This window comes from Podarcis muralis, chromosome Z, assembly GCF_964188315.1.
Source record: "Podarcis muralis chromosome Z, rPodMur119.hap1.1, whole genome shotgun sequence".
In the NCBI taxonomy this organism is placed as follows: Eukaryota; Metazoa; Chordata; class Lepidosauria; order Squamata; family Lacertidae; genus Podarcis; species Podarcis muralis.
This window is the reverse complement of record NC_135673.1, coordinates 25401641-25424454: the sequence shown is the minus strand read 5'-3', so window position 1 is coordinate 25424454 and position 22814 is coordinate 25401641. Positions and strand designations below refer to the sequence as shown.

The 22814-nt window shown below is 44.5% G+C and overlaps 1 protein-coding gene across 7 annotated transcripts in view; it reads left to right on the top strand.

The window, feature by feature from the left end:
* Positions 1 to 22814, top strand: part of TMEM164 (transmembrane protein 164) — a 56211-nt gene that overhangs the window by 1308 nt on the left and 32089 nt on the right. For 4 of the 7 annotated variants that reach the window (XM_028714290.2, XM_028714289.2, XM_028714286.2 and 1 more), the window contains exons 2-3: positions 380 to 962; positions 22575 to 22624. In XM_028714290.2, the coding sequence (XP_028570123.1) occupies positions 501 to 962; positions 22575 to 22624 (512 nt within the window). In that variant the 5' untranslated portion in view covers positions 380 to 500. The remainder of the gene's footprint in view (positions 1 to 379; positions 963 to 22574; positions 22625 to 22814) is intronic. The other 3 variants (XM_028714292.2, XM_028714291.2, XM_028714293.2) reach the window with 1 other exon arrangement.

Here is a 22814-nt window from a genome sequence, read left to right as displayed (position 1 = left end):
TACCCAGGTACTACCAGCCATGCTTCTTTAGAAACCTGGGCAACCAGACACAATGTAACCGGCACACTGTGTGTTTGTTTATACCTGGTGTGTGTTTGTACACAGTGTGCCGGTTACATAGTGCCTGGGGTTTTCAGGCAGGTTTTGCCAACCAGGTGGCCTCCAGAGGCCTTGCTGGCTGGGCTTGAGAATTGTAGATCAAAACATCTGGATTGTGACAGGTTGCCAAAGCTCTTTTAGGGTCATAAAGCAACAGTTTGCTGACTGGGCCTTCTGCTGGAAGAGAGAGCAGGGAGCTTGGTTCTGTTATGCGTCCTTTCTTTATCCTGTTTTCTGGTTTGATAATTAAGTTGTGTTTCACTTCCTATCCTCCCCACAGGTTTGTTTAGCTTCTTACCTGAGCACCCTAGAGTGAGAGCTGAGGATCACCTGTCTAGTTCCTTTCTGTGTCTCACAAGTGGAAGGGAGAGGACTTGCTGATAAGGACTCTTCTCTGTTTCATGTTTCGTCACCCAAACAGCATATTAGCTTTGATCTCATCAAGCGCCCACCTTCTCCAGGACGGCCAAGCAGAAGAGGAACAGAAGGGGTTTGCCATGAGTCGTTACAGCTTCTCCAATCTTCTGGACTGGATGTACGGTGGGGTGGACCCAAGCTTTGAAGGCAACGGGGGTCCTGAGTGTGCTGCCTTCCTTCCCTGGCAACAGCGCCTGGTAGAGACCCTGATCTTCTTATGCGTGGGAGTTCTGGAGGTGGTGGTGTCCCTGAAGAAGATCAGGCGAACCCATTCCAAGGAGGTGGTGGACCTGCTTGCTCAGTCTCGGAAGAAAGAGGAGAGCATAGGGAAGAACCTGTTGCTGGTGTTCTTCTGCCTCACTTTTGGATTGGAAGTGGGATTCAAGTTTGCTTCCAAGACAGTCATCTACCTGCTGAATCCCTGCCACGTAGTTACGATGATGCAGGTGAGGAATACTGTTCCAAAAAAAAAAAAAAAAAAGCCTTTGGACCCCTTTCGTTTAGTCACACTGGAAACAGAATCTTCCTAGAAATATCTGTCTTTTTTTCAGGGATAAGAGTAGATGGTATAACAGCTCATTAGCATAATAGGCATTCATTCCAGATATGGAGATCATAGGAGCCAACTCCTAGGGGCCAAGGTCCCTTCAGCCCTCTCCTAAAATATTTGAGGCCCCTACCCCCAAGTTAATGGGTATTGCCATTCAAATGGTGTGTGTGTGTCTTGTGAATGATTGTGTGGTGTAGGGCTTACCTGCCCCTCCCAATGTTTTATTCAAGTTGGCACCTCTGATTGGATAAGGTTTCGTTTTTGGCAATGAACTCCTTTGAAATTATCCTGCTTAGCGGTGTTGTGTTTTCTAGGATCAGAGTCAGTATGCCAGCTCTGAATAACAGATGCTGAGTGTGACCAGGAGGAAAGCATCATCGCACTCAAGTTTTGCTATTTGGCTTCTTGTAACTATCTAGTTAAGCACTCTAGGAAATGGAATGCTGATCCATCAGGGCTCTTCTTACTGCAAACATTATTTTATGTTATATATTACCTCCCTTCAGTAAAGCTTCTAGGGTACTTTACAAAAAAAGAGAGCATCAAGATAAAATAAATAGCTAATGTATAATAAATGGTGGCATGCAATAAGATTATATTCAAAACCCTGGCAGAGCCATATTTGTTACCCCAAAGATAAGACTGGCATCATGGGGGCTTTCCTGGGCAGGGAAATATTTAGTTTTGAACATGCAGAAGCTTAGATTTTTCCATAGGGGGGAAAAGAATTGGGAATGGTTGACTTCTAGCTAAAATAATACCCTATGAATGTGAGGTGGGCATTTCTAGGCTAGGCTGTGTGGTGAAGTGTTTATGTTACTAGTTTATGGGTCTCACTAATTACAATTCTAATTGCATCAATGGGACTATCGCCAAACTCCTGATAAGCAAATAAAGCTTGAGTTGCTGCCAACCACAGCTGCTTACTGAGCCTAAAGTAGCCAAGAAAAACATAGCTTCTGCCTTTACTACAAAGGGAACTGCCCCCATATCTTAAAGACGGCCTGTTGTGATACTGTATCTTGGACTAAATGATCTATGTTGACAACACTGAAATCAGACAAATTAGTTCTTACAGAGGAAGAGTGTGTGTGGGAGCAGCTTTCAGGCAGCAGTGGACTTTTCAGCTGTTTATGTCTTGGGGGGGGGGCTATGCAATTTCTTTTCCTTTATATTTTATTAGTAGCTGTTTCATTCAGCTCTCTGCTTCTGATTTCCAGGCAGGAATCTTTGAAACAAGAGCGGTAGCAAAATACTTTCAATTAGGGCCAGCCAAAGTTCACATTGTGGTAATTGAGCTTTCGAGATACCTAGACGCTCTTCCTCATGCTGGATGTTTAAAAGCAAATGGAACAGGATGCAGGGGGGGGGGGGGAGAAATATGGGTAAAAAGAGGGCATAATGTAAAACATTCTCTACAGTTTGTTTCAGTCTTAAGTTGGTGATTAAAGGAACTGATTAATGAGTTTGGAATTGTGCCTTAATGCAAAAGACATTTGGTAACAAAGATGATGCAAGGACAGAGAAGGAAACACTTAGGTTGTCTCTAACTGAGTTCTGCTCTGAGTAGAACCATTGAACTTAATGGACCTAAGTTAGTCATGACCATTAATTTCAATAGGTCTACTTTGAGTATGATTTATACTGGATACAAACCATTTAGTTTTGCATTTGGAAATACGAAAACCAGCAGTTATGGCTCTATAAGCAACTATATATGTTGTGTTGTGACTACAGCTTCAGTCGGGTTGAAGTGATAAGTATAAATACCATAGATTTAATGTAGGCTTGTCAATATCCATTTGCCTTCACTGGGTGAGAATTGCCTTCAGGTAACAAGGCAAGGTAACAAGGAGTTACAGATTTAAATACCTAGCTGTCTTTTTCTCTATCCCTTCATGTATTACATATGTGTTTGTATGTGCTGGTGGCCTAATAACTGTGGACCTATTTGTAATGCTGAGTAAAAAAAATAACAGTGCAATCCTTTGCATGTCTGCTTAGAAGTAAGCCACACTAGGTTCAGTGGGGCTTACTCCTAGCTAAGTGTGCTTAGGTCAGTTGCTGTCTCTACCTGACAGTATGTTGAATAGACATTGTCACTTCAATCCATAATTTTCATGGGGTCTCACATGGTCTGGAAATCCAAACCTAGGCTAGTCATTGGCCTGGATAATTAAGCTGAATGGTTTGGTTGCATACTTTGGACTGAAACTAATTTTAGTGGAAAAGGTTTCTGCAGAGCCCTTCCCAGACTCTTGCCCAGGGATAGCAAATGTAGTGCCCTCCAGATATTGTGTACTACTGTCATCCCCAAGTCGTCATGGGCAATGGTCAAGGATAATGGGAACTCACAGCATCTGAAGGCAGCATGTGGGCTATTCCCACTCTTGCCCATGCAGCTACTGTGGCAAAAGATGTCATATGCATGGAAGCTAAAGTGGGTGCATCATTTGCAATAGGGACACGGGTGGTGCTGTGGGTTAAACCACTGTGCCGCTTGGGCTTGTCAATTGAAAGGTTGGCAGTTCAAATCCCTGCGACGGGGTGAGCTGCCGTTGCTCGTTCCCAGCTCCTGGCAACCTAGCAGTTTGAAAGCACGTCAGAATGCAAGTAGATAAATAGGTACCACTCCAGCAGGAAGGTAAATGGTGTTTCCGTGTGCTGCTCTGGTTCGGCAGAAGCGGCTTAGTCATGCTGGCCACATGACCTGGAAAAACTGTGTGCGGAGCAGACAAACGCCGGCTCCCTCAGCTTGTAAAGCGAGATGAGTGCTGCAACCCCAGAGTTGTTCGCAACTGGACTTAGTTGTCAGGGGTCCCTTTACCTTTACATTTACCCCATTAGGTCGAAATTTGCAGTGCATTTCTTGCAGCAAAGGAGATACCCACTTAAGATGTCATCCCAAGGCTCCTGGAGGGGAAGAAAGTGATTTTACTGTACTCATCCTTATTCAGGGTTGTAGCATCATTTCAAACATCGCAAGGAATTATTAGCATTCTAGTTAAAGGTAAAGGGACCCCTGACCATTAGATCCAGTCGTGGCCGACTCTGGGGTTGCGGCACTCATCTTGCTTTATTGGCCGAGGGAGCCAGCGTACAGCTTCCAGGTCATGTGGCCAGCATGACTAAGCCGCTTCTGGCGAACCAGAGCAGCACACGGAAACGCCGTTTACCTTCCTGCTGGAGTGGTACCTATTTATCTACTTGCACTTTGATGTGCTTTCGAACTGCTAGGTTGGCAGGAGCAGGGACTGAGCAATGGGAGCTCACCCCGTCACGGGGATTCGAACCGCCGACCTTCTGATTGTTAAGTCCTAGGCTCTGTGGTTTAACCCACAGTGCTACCCGCGTCCCTAGTTACATTATAGTTACATGTGGCTCATTCATTGCCAGAAAGAAGCTGTGAAATTTTTACATGTCTTTTTTACCTAAAACCTTGAATCCTCCCATCTTATTTAAAACAATAGTGACGTAAGGCAGCTTCCATCACCAAATAAAACAAGTCATCAGAAAGTTTGATTACATTAATAAATAAAACAACCGCACTAAAACCAGCAGAAAAAATACAGCACACAAAAAAGCAAAGAAGGGCAGATAATGGGAAGAAAAATGAACAAACAAAAAAGCAGGACAAAAACAAAAGGCCCAAACCAAAATCAGATACAAATTCGGTTTAGTCCAAAACCTGTCTGTAAAACCCAAGATTTAGTTTGGCACCTACTTACTTCTAATAGACATGTGCCAAACTTTATTTGGCAGAGGTGCCTGGAACAAGGCACCTAGAACATAAGAAGCTGCTCTCCAGGATTTCAAATTAGGCTTTCTCCCAACTCTGCCTGGAGAGGGTTTACCACTGAGCTGTAGTCCATCCTCAAACATAGAAAGCTGCCTTTTACTGTGTTAGACCACTGATCCATCCAGCTCAACCTACATTGCTCTCAGTGTCTGAAGCTCCCATTGTTCTAGGCGTGTTTTGCAACAGGGAATTTCATTAGTGCAAGCAGTTTCTGAGCTCTGGGCGTAGTACTGCGCCTAAGATTTCAGATTAAAACTGCCTCCCCACTTCCAGCTGTTCTCTGAAGACTGGAGAAGAGACCCTCTTAAGCAGGGGTCAGCAACCTTTTTCAGGCGTGGGCTGGTCCACCATCCCTCAGACCATGTGGTGGGCTGGATTATATTTTGAAAAATAATAACGAACAAATTCCTATGGCCCACAAATAACCCAGAGATGCATTTTAAATAAAAGCACACATTCTACTCATGTAAAAACACCAGGCAGGCCCCACAAATATCCCAGAGATGCATTTTAAATAAAAGGACACATTCTACTCATGTAAAAACACACTGATTCCTGGACCGTCTGTGGGCTGGATTTAGAAGGCGACTGGGCCGCATCCGGCCCACGGGCCTTAGGTTGCCTACCCCTGCTCTTAAGAATATTGGGGGTGATGGTCAGGGGAAGAACTAGACCGTGTGAAAAATGGACATGATATTTTACCTGCAGTTCATTCATTTTCAGCTTTGTATTCTTGTTATAAAAAAAACAACGCCCAGACATTTCGTTGTTGCGCCCATAACCTTAGGTTTAAAGTTTAAGGTGCTGTTTAGCTCCTAGCTTTCATAGCTAAGTTTCTAACACTGACTGCTCTCTGGGGTTTTATTCAGGAGCCCTGCCTAGGATGCCAGGAGTGAACCAGGGGCCTTCTGCATTCAAAACAGATGCTTTACCATTGAGTTCCAACCCTTCCCCTAAATGTTCCTCTGATGCTAAGTGGAGTGTATGGGGCGGCACATACATCTTCCAAGCCTTGAAGTCCTTTGAAGCAAAGATGGCTAAGTCCTTGGTTCTCCAAATGTTGCTCCTTTCAGCCACGGTCCACACACCCTATTGTTGAGGGATGATGGGGTTTGAGTCCCAACGGCATCTGGAGGGCCAGAACTTAGTCACCCCTGCGCAGAAGTGTTTTTTGGTTTTGCTGTGGTATCAACCATGTACGTGGCACTTTGCAGAGTACAAAGGGACAGATCCCTGCCCTGAGGGGCTTACAGTCTAGAATTTGTCACATGGAAACAACAAAGGAAAGAGAAGAAAGAGCTTAAAATCTCTTTGTTTGCAGGTACCTGCAGTGAATTTCTTTTTCTGCACAAACACTGTTCTATAAAATGCACTTAGCAAAGCAGGTTGCTTCATAGCTCCTTACCTGTAAACATTCAAACCACCACTTTATAAACAGTTTTGTCACAATGCTTGAAAGAGACATTTCTAAAGCATTCCCTAACCTGTCACCTGAAGCTTAACTTTTTTGATGTCTTTTAGGCTGTAGTCTGTGTGGGAGGTGGTTGCACAAATCTAACTGTGCAAGAGCTCAACTTAAGGTCCCATTTTTCAAGTACGTTTGGGTATTTGTCAAAAAAAAGGGGCTGAAAATCGCGTAAGGAAAAGTAGGTGTATTTATTTGTACAGTGACTGAGTACCTTTTAAAAGAAGAATGGCTTGAGAGAGGTACAACACTTTTAATGCTTCATTATAAGCACTTCCCAATATTTGGAGAACTGCTATGTACACAGAATCACTTGATTTACACAAGACTGTAGAAAGTGGCAGTTAAACTGGAATTATTATTTGGGTGCATGCATCACAGTGGGATTTGGGACATGACACTTTGTTTTGTCCTCTTACATAATTTTAAATGGGAGTCTAATAAGCCTTTTCAGTCCAGGGAGTTTCATTAAATTCCATTCAGACCCCTTTTGGGCTGGACACACTCCTTATTTTTTTTAAAAAAATAATTGCAGCTTTAAACAAGGAAGAGAAAATGATGAAATAAAATTCTGAAAAGAAGGTGCTGTCAAGTGAAACTCTGTTTCTTGACTCCCTGATCATGCAACCTCATTCACTTCTAGCTCAGTTTACATATTCAATTGTGTTGCATTTGTTCTCTTGCTCACACTTACTTTGTTCTTTATTAACACATTTATAGCCCACCTTTTCTTTAGGGTGCTCAGGTTGGCATACGTGGTTTTCTCCCTCCCCATTTTATTCTCACAACAACCCTCTGAGGTAGGTTGGGCTAAGAGAGAGTCTCTGACCAAAGCTTCATAGCTGAGTGGGGATTTGAATCCTGATCTTCCAGGCCCTAGTCCAACACACTCTTTAGCTGTTCTTATCTCTAACTCATCTCCCACTTTTCCAGTTTCCCTCTTCTCTCCTTGTCTGTCTGTCTAGAGTATTTGTACCCAGGCTACTTACTGGTTTGTGCATGACAGGGCCTACATTAATACAAAGCAGCTGGTCTACATAGATACTAATGAAAGAATAATAATGTTCCTACAAATTCTGTTCCCCCCAAACATTTAAAGAAATAATAATTATCCCTGATCCCAAAACCAAGTTTGGGATCTGACTTTTCCTGAGCATTTAATGTCTCACAGAAGGAGAAGAGTCGTGAGAGGCCAAACCAAACAAGAGCATTTTGACAAAGTATGGTTCCCCTATATCAGCTCTGAAAGCAGAAGCGATGTTAATGCAAGACCTCCAGCTACACATACTTCGTCATGGAGAGGCTGTGTCATGGATAGTTCAAGCCTTGGCGATGCATTCAGTGATTTAGTTGATAGACAGTGTCCCTGCTTCATTTTTCTGCTTGTATGTTACTGAGTTATGCATGTAACGCTCTGTAGGTTTTGTTAGAGTTAATGTCATTTTATTATAAGACTTAATAAAATATTTATTAAAAAGGGGAAAAAATATTAGTACTCCCAATCCACCAGTTTCAAACAGGATCAGTCTTGGTTTGTTATTTAGCAAAAATATTATTTGCAGTTGTAATTTTGCATGGTCTTGTAGCTATCGGTCTAAATTAGGTCAAACTCTGGCTTTCTCTAGCATAACTTCAAGCAACAGCTTGTGTGTGAAAACGTAATGAGTAGGATTACTATTTTTATAGTGAGGTATCTCCCACATGTGTTCTAGTTTGGAAACAAATGAGCAAGAAACGAATAGCTTGCATAAACACAATTATCAGCTATCTGCTCAAATATCGGAAAACATCAACGGCTTCTCACTGCTTAAATATGGCCCTCTCTCAGTCAAAAAGGTTTTTTGCCTTCAAAGTGCCTAATGTATTTCAAATTTAGCAGACCTAGATGCTTTTGCAAAAGGTCTTAGTTCTGCTGAATTTGGCTACCTTTTGGAGTTTGAGAAGAGCAGGTTGTCCTCAATGAAAGAGCAGTTGCCTTTTAATTAATGCACAGAGAAGATTTTGGCACACTGAGAAGCGCTGATCTTTGTGCTATTTTGGAATGCCGTGTGGGGCGAACTGAGCATTTTGTTCTTTGCTGCTGCTGCTGCTGCTGCCTTTTGGGCTGGAGACGGCACCTGTTCTAGGCAGAGCTTCAGGGTAAACCTTGCAGACACCTTGCCCCTGACATTTGCAGGTGAGCGGAAATGCACCGGCTTAATGTACCAGGAATGGCAGTGAATAGCAAGGTCACTTCTTTTTCTTTTGTCCCTCTCCTCCATAACTGAATGTACAAATGATGCCCCCGATTTGGAACTAGAAATACTGCAGAACATTAAATGACGCTGCAGTCTTCAAACTGATCTTGCAAGCGAAGAGAACATGGAATAGGCATGTGCAGTGGGCGTTTCAGCTTGACCTTTGACAGTATTTAAAGCAAGAGTCAGGGGCTTTGGGCCTTGGGGCCAAATGTGCCCCCCTCGGCCTCTTTGTACAGCCCCCAGGAATCTCCACATGCTTTCCCCCCATCTCCTCTACTGACACTGCTCCACATTTTCCTCTAGTTGTTTTGCCAAGCTGGCAGACATGTTATTGAACTGTAATAATGCGTCTTGGTTGCCTGGATGAACACCTCTTACTTTTCCATAGCTGGATGGTAGCCTCCTGTACATACAGAGAGAGTCACAAGATTCCTGCATTGCAGGGGGTTAAAATAGATGAACCTCATGGTCCCTTTCAGCTCTGTGATTCCATGATCCATTTACCTACCCATCACAGGCATGTGAACTCTGGAAGGTTACCCACTAGGGCTCTCAGGCTGAGGAATTTTCTTCACTCTTGAATTAATGTCCAGGAGTGAGTTGTCTAGGTAACCAAAGCAGTATTAAATGTCTCCAAGGACCAGCCAGTGATGCCGTTGGAAGGACAGAGGCAATTGTGTGACTGTCCTTGGGAGGTAGGAAGATACTGATATTAATATTTTACATTTAATTTCTGAGGTGGCTGTGTCAGCCACATGGGGAGAAACTGTTATGTATTGAAGTTTTCACCCTGGCCACCAGGGGTATAGTGTACAGTGGTACCTCAGGTTACATACGCTTCAGGTTACAGACTCCGCTAACCCAGAAATAGTACCTTGGGTTAAGAACTTTGCTTCAGGATTAGAACAGAAATCGTGCTCCAGCGGCGTGGCAGCAGCAGGAGGCCCCATTAGCTAAAGTGGTGCTTCAGGTTAAGAACAGTTTCAGGTTAAGAACGGACCTCCAGAATGAATTAAGTACTTAACCCACGGTACCACTGTATATAGTTTCACTCAGGTCCACATCAGTTAATTTACCTCCTTACGGGGTCCTCGCTGCGAGATCACATTCACCCGGTGCTATACCAGCTGCACTGGCTCCCGGTGGAGTACAGGATCAGGTTTAAGGTGCTGGTTTTAACCTTTAAAGCCCTATACGGCCTAGGACCCTCGTACCTACGGGACTGCCTCTCCTGGTATGTCCCACAGAGAAACTTACAGTCTTCAAATAATAACATCTTGAAGGTCCCAGGCCATAGAGAGGTTAGGCTGGCCTCAACTAGAGCCTGGGCTTTTTCGGCTGTGGCTCCGATCTGGTGGAACACTCTGTCACAAGAGACTAGGGCCCTGCGGGACTTGACATCTTTCCGCAGGGCCTGCAAGACAGAGTTGTTCCACCAGGCCTTTGGCCAGGGCACAGCCTGACTCCCACCTTCGGCAATCTTTGCGGAGCTCTGGCCCAATGGTTGCCATTGGTTTGATTTAAATTAATTTTATAATGAATGATTTTAGAGTGTTGTGTTGTGTTGTGTTGTACTGTTGTACTGTTGTACTGTTTTATTGTTGTTAGCCGCCCTGAGCCCGGCTTCGGCTGGGGAGGGCGGGATATAAATTATTATTATTGTTGTTGTTGTTATTTAGGCGGGAAACCCTGGGTTGTGACAATGTTGACATCCGGCTGCCTATAAAAGCAGGCCGGCTGAGCTGTTTAGTTCAGTTCCAGCTTACTTATAAAGAACTACCGTATTTTTCGCTCTATAGGACGCACTTTTTCCCCTCCAAAAATGAAGGGGAAATGTGTGTGCGTCCTATGGAGCGAATGCAGGCTCCCTGGCTTCAGTGATAGCAAGGCAAAGCCTCCGAAGCCTGCGCTCCGGAGGCTTCCCGTTGCTTCCGCTGAAGCCAGGAGAGTCTGCTCTTTGAGGCTGGCGGGGGGGGGGGGGCCAGCCCCAGAGGATGGGGGGCAGCAGGAAGGTGCGCGATGCCTTCCCGCTACTCTCCAACCTGGCTTTGAGGCTGGCGGGGGGGGGGGGGGAAGCAGCGCTTCCCCCATCGCCAGCCCCAGAGGATGGGGGGCAGCAGGAAGGCGCGCGATGCCTACCCGCTACTCTCCAACCCGGCTTTGAGGCTGGCGGGGGAAAAGCAGCGCTTCCCCCATCGCCAGCCCCAGAGGATGGGGGGCAGCAGGAAGGCGCGCGATGCCTACCCGCTACTCTCCAACCCGGCTTTGAGGCTGGCGGGGGGAAAAGCAGCGCTTCCCCCATCGTCAGCCCCAGAGGATGGGGGGCAGCAGGAAGGCGCGCGACGCCTTCCCGCTACTCTCCAACCCTCCTGTGGGCTTTTGCGGGAGATGGGGGAATTCCCCCACCTCCCGCAAAAGCAGGCAAAAGCTGCGCGCTCTTTAAAGAGGCTCCGTGGCTTCTGCTGGCTTTTCTAGGAGGTGGGGGAATTCCCCCACCTCGCAGAAAAGCCTGCAAGAGCCGCGCACCCTTTAAAGAGCGAGCGGCTCTTGGGGGCTTTTCCCCAAGGAGGGAGAAGGGACTGACTGGCCGAGTCAGTCCCTTCTCCCTCCTGCGGGCTTTTGCAGGAGGTGGGGGAATTTTCCCACCTCCCGCAAAAGCAGGCAAAAGCCGTGCGCTCTTTAAAGGGGCTGCACGGCTTTGCTGGCTTTTCTAGGAGGTGGGGGAATTCCCCCACCTCGCAGAAAAGCCTGCAAGAGCCGCGCACCCTTTAAAGAGCGCACAGCTCTTGGGGGCTTTTCCCCAAGGAGGGAGAAGGGACTGACTGGCCGAGTCAGTCCCTTCTCCCTCCTGCGGGCTTTTGCGGGAGATGGGGGAATTCCCCCACCTCCGCAAAAGCAGGCAAAAGCCGTGCGCTCTTTAAAGGGGCTGCACGGCTTTGCTGGCTTTTCTAGGAGGTGGGGGAATTCCCCCACCTCGCAGAAAAGCCTGCAAGAGCCGCGCACCCTTTAAAGAGCGCGCAGCTCTTGGGGGCTTTTCCCCAAAGAGGGAGAAGGGTCCCACAGGAGTCATGCGGGGCTCCTGTGGGCTTTTGCGGGAGGTGGGGGAATTCCGCCACCTCCCGCAAAAGCAGGGAGAAGGTCTTGGGAGTAGCGCACAGGCTGCGTGCAGCCTGTCCACTGCTCCCAGAGCTGCGGTGAGGGGGAAATCATATTTTTTCCTTGATTTCCCCCCCTGAAAACTAGGTGCGTCCTATGGTCCGGTGCGTCCAATCGTGCGAAAAATACGGTAATTGGAGAAATCTCTGTGTCGTCTGCTATGACCACCCACTATTTAATAGAAACGGAAGCAGAACAACTACAAAAGGCATGGCTTTGCATATAGCATAAGCCTATGGATAACTATCAGGTTTAAATCAATATGGCACAGACCAGGTGTGATGAATCTCTGACAGCCAGATTTAATTTCCTCTGAAGGGAAAGGGCTTTTGGATTTCTTCAAAGTGTGCAGTTGTAGCTGCTTCCTCTGCAAGAAGATAGTCTCAGCAGGCTTGTGTTCCCTGGAAATATAGAAGAAGCAGCCCATGCAGTTTGTTGCTATTGTTGCTCTTGCAAACACAAGTTGAAATCAGAGGTTTTAAATAGCTACGAAGTTCAGGTTTGCATTAGTTACATTTTCTGGGATTACTGAGGATTTTGCCTTTTCCACACTTTGGACAGATAAAGGGCATACAGCAGGAGAGTTTTTATTTATTCACAAATTTATTCACAAAGGGAAAGGTCTTCGAAGAAAATATAAAAGGGAAACTTGAACAACATTAAAATTAGAATTAAGTGTTTGAATCATTAATATTATTACAGATATTAAGAAGAATTGGATTAGATTTGGATTTCAGGCCCCAAACTGAAAAACGATGGTCACAGATAGAGTGAGTCATCTTCAAATATCTGGGCCCAAGTCATTCAGGCTGTTGTAATTCACCATCTTGAATTGGGCCTGGAAGAATATAGGTAGGCAGTGTAAATGATAAATGTCCTAGCTTTGGGTAGTTACCGTATTTTTCGCTCTGTAAGACGCACCAGACCACAAGACGCACCTGGTTTTTGGAGGAGGAAAACAAGAAAAAAAATATTCTGAATCTCAGAAGCCAGAACAGCAAGAGGGATCGCTGCGCGAAAGCAGCAATCTCTCTTGCTGTTCTGGCTTCTGGGATAGCTGCGCAGCCTGCATTCGCCCCATAAGATGCACACACATTTCTCCTTACTTTTTAGGAGGAAAAAAGTGAGTCTTATAGAGCAAAAAATACGGTAAATAATGGATGGCCTTTTAAACTGTGGGTGGGTTTATTCTTTTATTAGTTATTATGGTATATATTTTTGTGTTTTTATATTGTAAACCACCCTGTGATCCTTGGATGAAGGGCTGTATAGAAATAATAATAATAATAATAATAATAATAATAATAATAATAATAATAATAATTAATAAATAAATAGATAGATAGATAGATAGATAGATAGAACTGGAGTAATATGCTCCCACCTTGATGTAACACTCAGCACCCAAATGGCTGGAAGTTTGTCACTTCTAGCATACAAACCTAACCTTTTCTTTTTTGATCCTTTTTTCCTTTTGAAAAGGTTACATTTCCCACGCTCCACTTAGCAAACAGAAATTATTTGCTTGGTGGATTGGCCAGAAATACTGCACTCCTGAAGGCTGTTTAGTGCTACATGTTACTGTCTACAGTTGGATTCACATTTAGTTAACTACTTTTAAAAAACTCAGAAGGTACTTACCTGTAGAAATTGGTCAAAAATTCCTTTGTCTAATAATGTTTCTTTACCAAGGTTTGGGTTGGTGGAATAACAGCTCCTTGAATTAGGGGTAAGGTTTTGTGGATTCCAGTTCATTGTAATTGCCTGTCATAACTGTTAATTGTGGTTCTATCAACTTGAAAAACTGGAGCATCAAATTTGTAACAATTTGTACTGTTAACATTTTTGTTGAGCTACTCAGTGGCCTGGTTTACATGTTATGATTAAAACATGATTTGTTTAGGCAAAGTGAGATCCATAGGTGCTAGTGGTGTGGGGCTCTCAGGGGCGCCAGGCTAAGACTCTGGGGCCCAAGAGTTGAGTCCGGGGAAGAGCCTGTCCGTTGGTCGGAGCGCCACAGCGGGCTCTTCTGCTGCGGGCGGCTCTGCGACTTGAGTTTGGGGGTGACTGAGCTAGCAAGATGCTGAGGTGGCCGGCCGGCTCTGCCCTCCTGCGCACCTGGGACTAGGCAACCTGCGGGGGGCGCCGGGCGGATCTTTACACCCCGGTGCCGCATATGCTTAAGACAGCCTTGGTGAGAACCCATGGTTTTTGCTAGATTATGATCAAATTTGCAGGTGACACCAAACTGGGAGGGGTGGCTAACACCCCAGAGGACAGGATCACACTTCAAAACGACCTTGACAGATTAGAGAACTGGGCCAAAACAAACAAGATGAACTTTAACAGGGAGAAATGTAAAGTATTGCACTTGGGCAAAAAAAAATGAGAGGCACAAATACAAGATGGGGGACACCTGGCTTGAGAGCAGTACATGTGAAAAGGATCTAGGAGTCTTGGTTGACCACAAACTTGACATGAGCCAACAGTGTGACGCGGCAGCTAAAAAAGCCAATGCAATTCTGGGCTACATCAATAGGAGTATAGCATCTAGATCAAGGGAAGTAATAGTGCCACTGTATTCTGCTCTGGTCAGACCTCACCTGGAGTACTGTGTCCAGTTCTGGGCACCACAGTTCAAGAAAGACACTGACAAACTGGAACGTGTCCAGAGGAGGGCAACCAAAATGGTCAAAGGCCTGGAAACGATGCCTTATGAAGAACAGCTAAGGGAGCTGGGCATGTTTAGCCTGAAGAAGAGGAGGTTAAGGGGTGATATGATAGCCATGTTCAAATATATAAAAGGATGTCACATAGAGGAGGGAGAAAGGTTGTTTTCTGCTGCTCCAGAGAAGCGGACACGGAGCAATGGATCCAAACTACAAGAAAGAAGATTCCACCTAAACATTAGGAAGAACTTCCTGACAGTAAGAGCTGTTCGACAGTGGAATTTGCTGCCAAGGAGTGTGGTGGAGTCTCCATCTTTGGAGGTCTTTAAGCAGAGGCTTGACAACCATATGTCAGGAGTGCTCTGATGGTGTTTCCTGCTTGGCAGGGGGTTGGACTCGATGGCCCTTGTGGTCTCTTCCAACTCTATGATTCTATGAACTATGGGTTTTTTAAATGATGGTGTTTTATTTGAATGTCCCAAGCTTGCTTAATCATAGTTTGTTTGATTGCTCTACCCTTGATGCTTGCTCAAGCTACAAAGTAATGGGAGCAGCTGGAAAACACGCCAAATTTTGGAGGAACAACTTCTAGCTTGTTTACTCATCATTTGTTGAACAAGTGATGGCAGATTGATTGATTGATTGTTTGACTAATTCAATTTGTATCCTGCCCTTCCTTTTGAAGGAGCCCAGGGTTGCAGACACAGCAAAGATAAAATATGAAAAAGAACAATAACAACTAAGACTGTTTCTAACACCCCTCCTCTAAACAGTTAAAAGAAATATCGATCAGTGATCTGAGGTGTGCCAGGAACAGTGTCTTTTAGCAATCAAATGCCTAGGTAAAGAGAAGTATTTTCAAATTTCTACTGAAAGTCAGTGATGAGGGGGACAGATACACCTTATTAGGGAAGGCATTCAAAAAATGAGGGGCTGCCACTGAAAAGGCCCTGACCAGGTCATTGCCAACCGGGCTGCCCCCACCACCATGGTCAATGGTGTCAAAAGTGTTAGCATGCTTTAGTATTCTAACATGTTTTAAATCATTTTTCTTGATTTTACTGTTATCTTTTGTACTGTAAACTGCTTTGATGTTGTTGGGTTTTTTGTTTTTACAATGAAGCAGTGTATAATTTTTATGAAATAAATAAATAAAAGCCACTGAAAAGTCAAGGAGAACCATCAGGGTCACACTCCCCCTATCTTGATAGCAGTCATCAAGTAGGGGTAATTAAGGGTGTTGTGCTTCTAAAACTGGGCGTGAAACCAGACTGGAATCATCTGAAGAATCTGCTTCCTTCCAAGCATCCCAGAAACTGGCTAGGCACCACCCTCACAATCACCTTGCCTAGGGAGGGAATATTAGAGACTGGTTGGTAGTGTCATTTAGAATCTCTGGTTTTCACATCACCTCTTTCAGGGAAGAGGCCACAACTCCCTCCTGTGGTTTGGCATTGATCTGAACTCATCCAGTCATTCCGGTTCTGTGAGATGTTGCCATACATGAAGGGATCAACAGGGCACATAGTCAGCCTCACCACTGCAAGTGTCCTGTCAACATTTATGGGCTGAGGCAACTGAAATTGATCTTGCAAGCTGTCATTGGGCAGGGCACCAGGGACCTCCAACATGCCTTAACCAATTTTGGCATGGAGCGGAGTAGTTTCCCCCTCAACACGATTTGCAAAGCTGTTTGAGCATGCTCCTGAGTGGCCCGTTTCTAAGTGATGCCACACTAGTCTGGACTGGTTTATTATCCTGCTCTAGGCGATTGCCTGCTGTGGAGCAAGGCTGCAAGTGAAGAGTTGAAAAATCACTGAAGGCTCAATTGAGTTGGTAAACAATATTTTCCAGCATGTTGTGCCTTTCTAATAACACCTGCCCTTTTCATTTTCATGGCTGTTTTATCAGACTTCATAAACTAGAGTTGCACTTAGAACAGATACGTTTTTAAAAGGAGTGATGTGCATCACTAAACCTAACCTTGGGTGTAGCCAGGATTTATGTTGGGGGAGGGGGCAGACTTTTTGCTAGTGGGGGCAGAACCTCAGTTAAGAAATCCCCCCCCATTGATTTACTTGATTTGGGGAGAACCTTCCCCTTCCCCCTTCCCTCCTTGGCTATGCCCATGAACCTAACTTATCTTTTTGTTTCTAATGGTCTTTCTTTCAACCATTTCTCCCCTAGACTTTCCTTGCACTGATTTTGTGTTCATCCATTCGCTCTTAATTTACTGTAAGCTGAATGGTGTTTCCATTGTAGTGATCATGTTTCCAAGACTTGTTTGCTCTGAAAGAGTTCCGTGGAATGGAGTATCTACTGAGTGCACTATTTAGATTAAAAGCAGGTTTTACAAAGAGCATAACCCAAATGCAGCCAGCTTGTCTAGATAATACTTGCAATTAGGCTTATGGATGTCTTTGAAAGGTTCAGTGAGTGAACAGGGTATGATCTTCCTTGATCTGGTATTCTTCAGTTCTTAGCATTGATTAATGCCTGAACCTTGAATAATGCACAGGAAATTCTGGTTTTGTGAGAGCAATTATTTTGTTGCAAAATAAATTTGGCTTTGCTTGCAACACTGAATTTTCTCAGTTAAGGAAACTGTGCTGAGCTTTTTGCCTCCCTTATTGGCAGATGACTCTGTGTGCTCCTGTGTTTCCTTGGCAGGGAAAAGCATGAGAGTCATTTCTATTCTTCTGCAGTTTCTCTCTGAAAAATGGTTGAAAACACCGCTGAAGCTGCAATCTCCATGCACATGTGCTCTGTGTACCAGGAGTGAGAGGATCAGGGAAACTATCATACCTTTCTAGATCGGGGAAAAGCATAGTGAGGCTGTGACCAGCGCACTGGAGGTCTGAAGGCGTTTATAGGGATATGATGATGCGACTTGTGGGTGGTGTTGACTGCTGGTGCCTAGCCTTTATCACAGAGGTGGGTGGCTCTCATAAATAGACAGATGGAGACTGGTTTCCAAGGAGGCTGCCTTTCTAGGGTGGTGACAAGTATTGCCATCAGTGAAGGCTGCCGTCTTCTTGGAGCATGATCCGAAGGTACATAGTTGCAGCAATCTTGATGAAGATAAATAGATCTAGGTCCAATAATTGTCTGGGAGGAGGGCTGCGTGGCATCCCCATGTGTGCTTCTTTGACATCCATCATGGAACAAAAGCAGGATATAAGGCTACATTCACACCATAAATTTCAAGTGCTATGATATGTTGGACCCTTGCCAATCTTGCTTGCAATCAGAGCCAAGCACAGTTGTAGCCATGATGTTGTTTGATGAGGGAGGGACATTGGATAACATCCAAGGTTACTTATACTGAGTGTAGGCCCACTGAAGTCAAAAGGACATGAACTTGCTATCAAAACAAATACTCAAGAAAACACTAACTGTATAAAGGTAAGCACAGGTAACGTGTGCTTCTAAGTCAGGGTGGTCCAACTTTTCATACCAAGTGGGCTGTGAGAGCACTTTGACAATATGGAACCTGTGGGCCTCACACTGCCTTGTTGTATGGGAGAGGAGAGCAAGGCCCAAATTTAACACCTCCCCAGCTATAAAAACAGCTAAGGTTTTGGGAAAGAGTCCTATGGCTCTTGCAGGGTCCTAGAGCCCCGCTTTTCAAAAGCTGGAAAAGTGCTAACTGTGCTTTGGGAAGAAGGCGGGAGGTCTCTAGGACGTAGAGTGCCCAAAAAGACCTCAGGGCTGTATGTTGGGCTGCCCTCTTCTAAATGGTGTTTGAAACAACTTTCTGTAGTTTAAAATATAACAAGTTCCACAGAGTTTATTGTATGGTTTTAGTTCACACCTTTGGTGATTTAAGCCATCAAACCAAGGAAGAAGACTACAAATTGGTTTTTTCTTGTTATTTTATTTTTAAATAGTTGATGAATGTTTTGTGCGAAAGCCTTGAAAAATCTGGAATGAAGGCTATGAATTTTGTATCTGCAGTGCTGGTTTTTTGTTTGTTTGTTTGCAATATCAGTTAGTGGATATTGCCTTTCATGATTTTTATATTTATCCAGCCATTGGAGGCCACCCCCCAAATAGCAAATGCTGAAACCCAGCTCCAGTGTGTGGGGCTGGAGGCTAGGCAAGCATGGCTTTGGGGCTTTGACTGTTTTTGCCAAAACAGCGTGCAAAAGTCGTCTCTGTATATTATATGTGCTGCTTGCAAAGGAGCACACTGGAACCACTCAATTCAGAGAACAATTATAACCTCTAGTTATGTCAGCACAAGTTCTGTCAAGCCAGGCCCGTAGCAATATGCCTCCAAAGGAAAAGCGTTTTATAAAAGCCCTCCAGGTCCTGGCTTCCTTCCTATACATTCTTCCATTTAGTTGGCCAATAGCAATGCACCCAAAGGAAAGGTATTGTAGCCCTTTGAATATGTAGTAGTACATTGACAGATCTTCTGCCGTGCAACCTGCCACTCCTAGGGCTGCTACTGAGGAGACTAAAGGGAGAGAGGAGGGTTCTTAGGAGTTGAGGCATGTGTATTGGCGACTTTCCAAACTCTGGATTGGCTCAGGAAATGATCCAAGTTCTTTCCAAATCTTTCGGAATGAATTTGCATGATGGGAGAGGGTGTATCAGGCCAAATGCCTATCTAGTTCAGCATCCTGTTCTTATAGTGGCCAACCAGGTATCTATGGGAAGCCTGTGATCAGGACCTGAGTTCAACACAGGGGCGTAGCTAGCTGCTCCGGCACCCGGAGGGGCTGCCGTGACGATGCACCGGGGGGGGGGGATGCCACGGCAATCTGCTCAGGGGGGCTCCGCGGCAAGCTGTGCATTGAGTCCGCCTGGCGAACGCAAGACCCATGCTGCTGTTTCAGGCAGCGCGGGGCCCCGAGCCACTGCGTCACTCCCAGGAGAGATGCGTGGCTTGGGCGCGCTGCAGGCCAGGCCCCGTGGTAAGTGCCACCCCCCACAATTTTGTCACCCCCTCAGGGATGACAGCTGGGGCGGACCGCACCCCCTGCACCCCCTTCCTACGCCCCTGGTTCAACAGTGCTCTCCCCAATAGTGATCCACAGCAACAGGTATTCAGAGAAATACTGCCCTTCACAATGGAGGTAGAACAAAGCCACTGTGGCTAGTATCCATTGATAGCCTTCCTCCCCTACCATGAATTTGTCCAATCCTCTTTAAAAAACCATTCAAACTGGTGGCATCACAATATCTTGTGGGAGCAAACGCCACAGTTTTAACTATCTGCTGTGTGGTGAAGTGCTTTCTTTTGTCTGTCTGGAATCTTCCAGCACTTAGTTTCATTTGGAGGCCCTGAATTCTAGTATTATGAGAAAGCGAAATGTGTAATTTTATACACTTCTGTCATGTATCTTCTGATTCACCTTTCTTTCAAAGCTAAAAATGCTTCAAATGTTGTCACCTTTCCGCATGGGGAACTTGTTCTTGATGATTTTGGTTGCCTTTTCCTGAACCTTTTCTTGCAATATCCTTTTTTGAGGCGAGGTTATTGAAACTCTACACAGTGTTTCAAGTGTGGTCTCACCATAGACCTGTATAACACTATTACAATATCAGCAGTTTGATTTTCAGTCCCTTTCAGTAGCAGCCACAGAACGGAGGAAGATCTCTTTCCCTCTACAAAGTGACTCACTGAGATTATGTACTGCCTGACGCAGGTGGCTGTTACTGATTGAATAATGCTATTTTAATAGCTTTTTATCTGATGATTAGCACATTGTATTGGAGTATTTGAGTTCTGATTTGTTTTTGACTCTTAGATTCTTTTGACTATAATGCATCTGACTATAATGCAGTTAAGACATTTTCTAAATAAGAAAAAATAATTTTTGAGATGAGCGAGTTCTCACTCAGTTATAATGCAAGCTGCCATATCATGGCCTTCGATATTTGGAGAAAGCTGGAAATGGATTATTGATTGTCTTCTTTATCTATGTAAAAGTACAGCTTTAAGCACAGAGTAAGGGACCAAAATAAAAAATGAGTTCACCAAGTAGGTTACACAGGATATAGCAAGGCTGGTGTCATTAGCAGTGCACATGTGTTAAGGTGACAGTAATTACTATGGAATTACATGAGTTCCTGCTGTTGAAATAGCACTGATGTTAATTAAGCAGATCCGATGTGGCTTGGACAATGTTTACAGCCCTGACAGATAGGGCTTCTGGCATATGACGGCTGTTAAAACAAGCGTCACTAGTGATTTATGAGTCTGAACACTGAAGTGGCAAATGTATTTTGTTTCATACATGAAGCAGGGATTGGCCTTTCCAATTTCCATGCTTGTTGATGTCTTGTTACAAACTAGGTGTCATTAGAGACATTAAGACCCAGGGAAAATTGGTTGATGTATCGATTCCTTGCACTCCTAAAGCCTGATAAACTGCTGGGCTCCCATGGTGACTGTGGGGCCCTTGGTGCCAACCAAAGCCTTCCGGGAGTCCTAATTTTGGGGGAGAGGGGTGCCCAAGTGCCAGCTGTTTTATGAAATTATATTTTGTGCTGTCCACAACAGTTTGTTAGATATCACATTGGGTCCAAAACAGTTGGGAACCTTTGAAAGCAGAGAGGGGTTTTGTGTGGAACAACTAAAACAACGGCCCTCATATATTTACATTTTTTTAAAAAAGAATTCCCCCCCCCCAAAGCATTTTCTTGAATTATGTATAAAAAAAGAATATAAACACCATTGGGATATACACCAAAGATAAATGGTTTGCCTGTCACATTACAGAACCACTCATCACTTGATGTTTAACAGCTGTGCGAGAGGACAACATTTAAAAAATAAATAAATCACAGTTATGCAGTCCAAATTTCATGAATTGCTGCTGGCAAAGATCTTGATATATCGACCTTTTCACTGGCATTGCTCTAGATAAATTTATGGGGATGGTGTTTCACCTCCCCTTTCCCCCCATCTAGAAATGTGAGTTTCTGAATGATGATGTTGCTGTCTGCTTACTGAGTTCCAACCATGTGTACCCATCTTTGTCCACTGTCATGTTGACAGGGCTGGCCCACCCATGAGGCAAGGTGAGGTGACTGCCTTGGTCTGCAGGATCCACAGGGGTAGCAGATTTGGCCTCCAAGAAATATGTAGCCCAGTGCTGCAGTTGCTGCCATAGTGGAGATAACAGCTGGGGTGCAGTTCTTGGAGGCCAGATCTGATGTCACCTCAGCAGCTCCTTCCAGTTCTGCCACCTACAGTGGTGGTGCTACTGGTCTCCTCTGACCCTTGGCCCCAATGTAGATCTTCATTCCACCCTTGTTCTTCACGCAGATCTTCACTTACCTCTTCTCCCATGGCTGGGGTGTGTGGTGAGAACAAGATGTCCAGACTAGGTGGGCTATTGGTCTGACCCAGCAGGCTCTTCTTAGATCATAGAATCAGAGTTGGAAGGGACCACGAGGATCATCCAGTCCAACCCCCTGCAATGCAGGAATCTTTCATCCAAAAGGGGCTCAAAGTACACAGGAGCATGGAGAACTTGAATATAATTTTTTACTCCATACTAACTTTCCATTTCTTTCTGCACTTTAGAATTCAGCTATCCCCCACAGTCTAGGTGCCATCCAGTTACCTTAGATTATAACTCCCATTCACCCAAGACAGCACAATCACTGGCTGGGGCTGATGGGAGTTCTAGTCCAAAACACACAGAGGGGAGGTTCTTGTTTGGGAAAAGCTGACTTAACCAATTGGCTGGAATATACTTGTACTAGCAAGAAAAAAATGATATACGAAATGTTATATCATAACCACAGAAATGTTTTAATCAACTTTATACAATGCTATATACGATGTTACTTTAACATAACATACATAATTTAGGTTCTTATGTTCTTAGAAACTGTAGCTCTTGGTAGGGTATTGTAATCAGTGCTTCCACTTGAGCAATAAGTTAAGGTTCTGCTGGTGGAGCTAATGTAAACTGGCGGTGAACTTTGATATCAGGTGAGTCATAGTAGTCACTGTTGAAATAAGGAGAAATATCCTGAGAGAAGTTGAGACTGAATATTTGCACTCTTGATGGAATGTCTGATAAGTGGAAACATCTGGCAAAAGCTGATGGAGCAGTTTAAAACAGTGAAGCAAACTATTTGTATCATGTTCTGCATAAAAATTGTATCATGTTCTGCATAAAAAATAATTGTGATTTGTTTGTTAATATTTCAGATTTTTCTGCTTGCCTGCCCACCCTGTCATCTTGCAATGGTTGTCTTCAGGTAACACTTTTATCAACTTTCACATGTCATTTAATTTTATGTGAAATATTTTAGGCCACATGCCAGAGAAAAAACAATCTACTGTGATTGCTAGTCACTTCATTAAAAAGGTGACTTGACAAGATAAAATACAAACAGATAAAATCAATTTAAAATCAGAAAATTTAAAACAATGTACGTTACATGATTC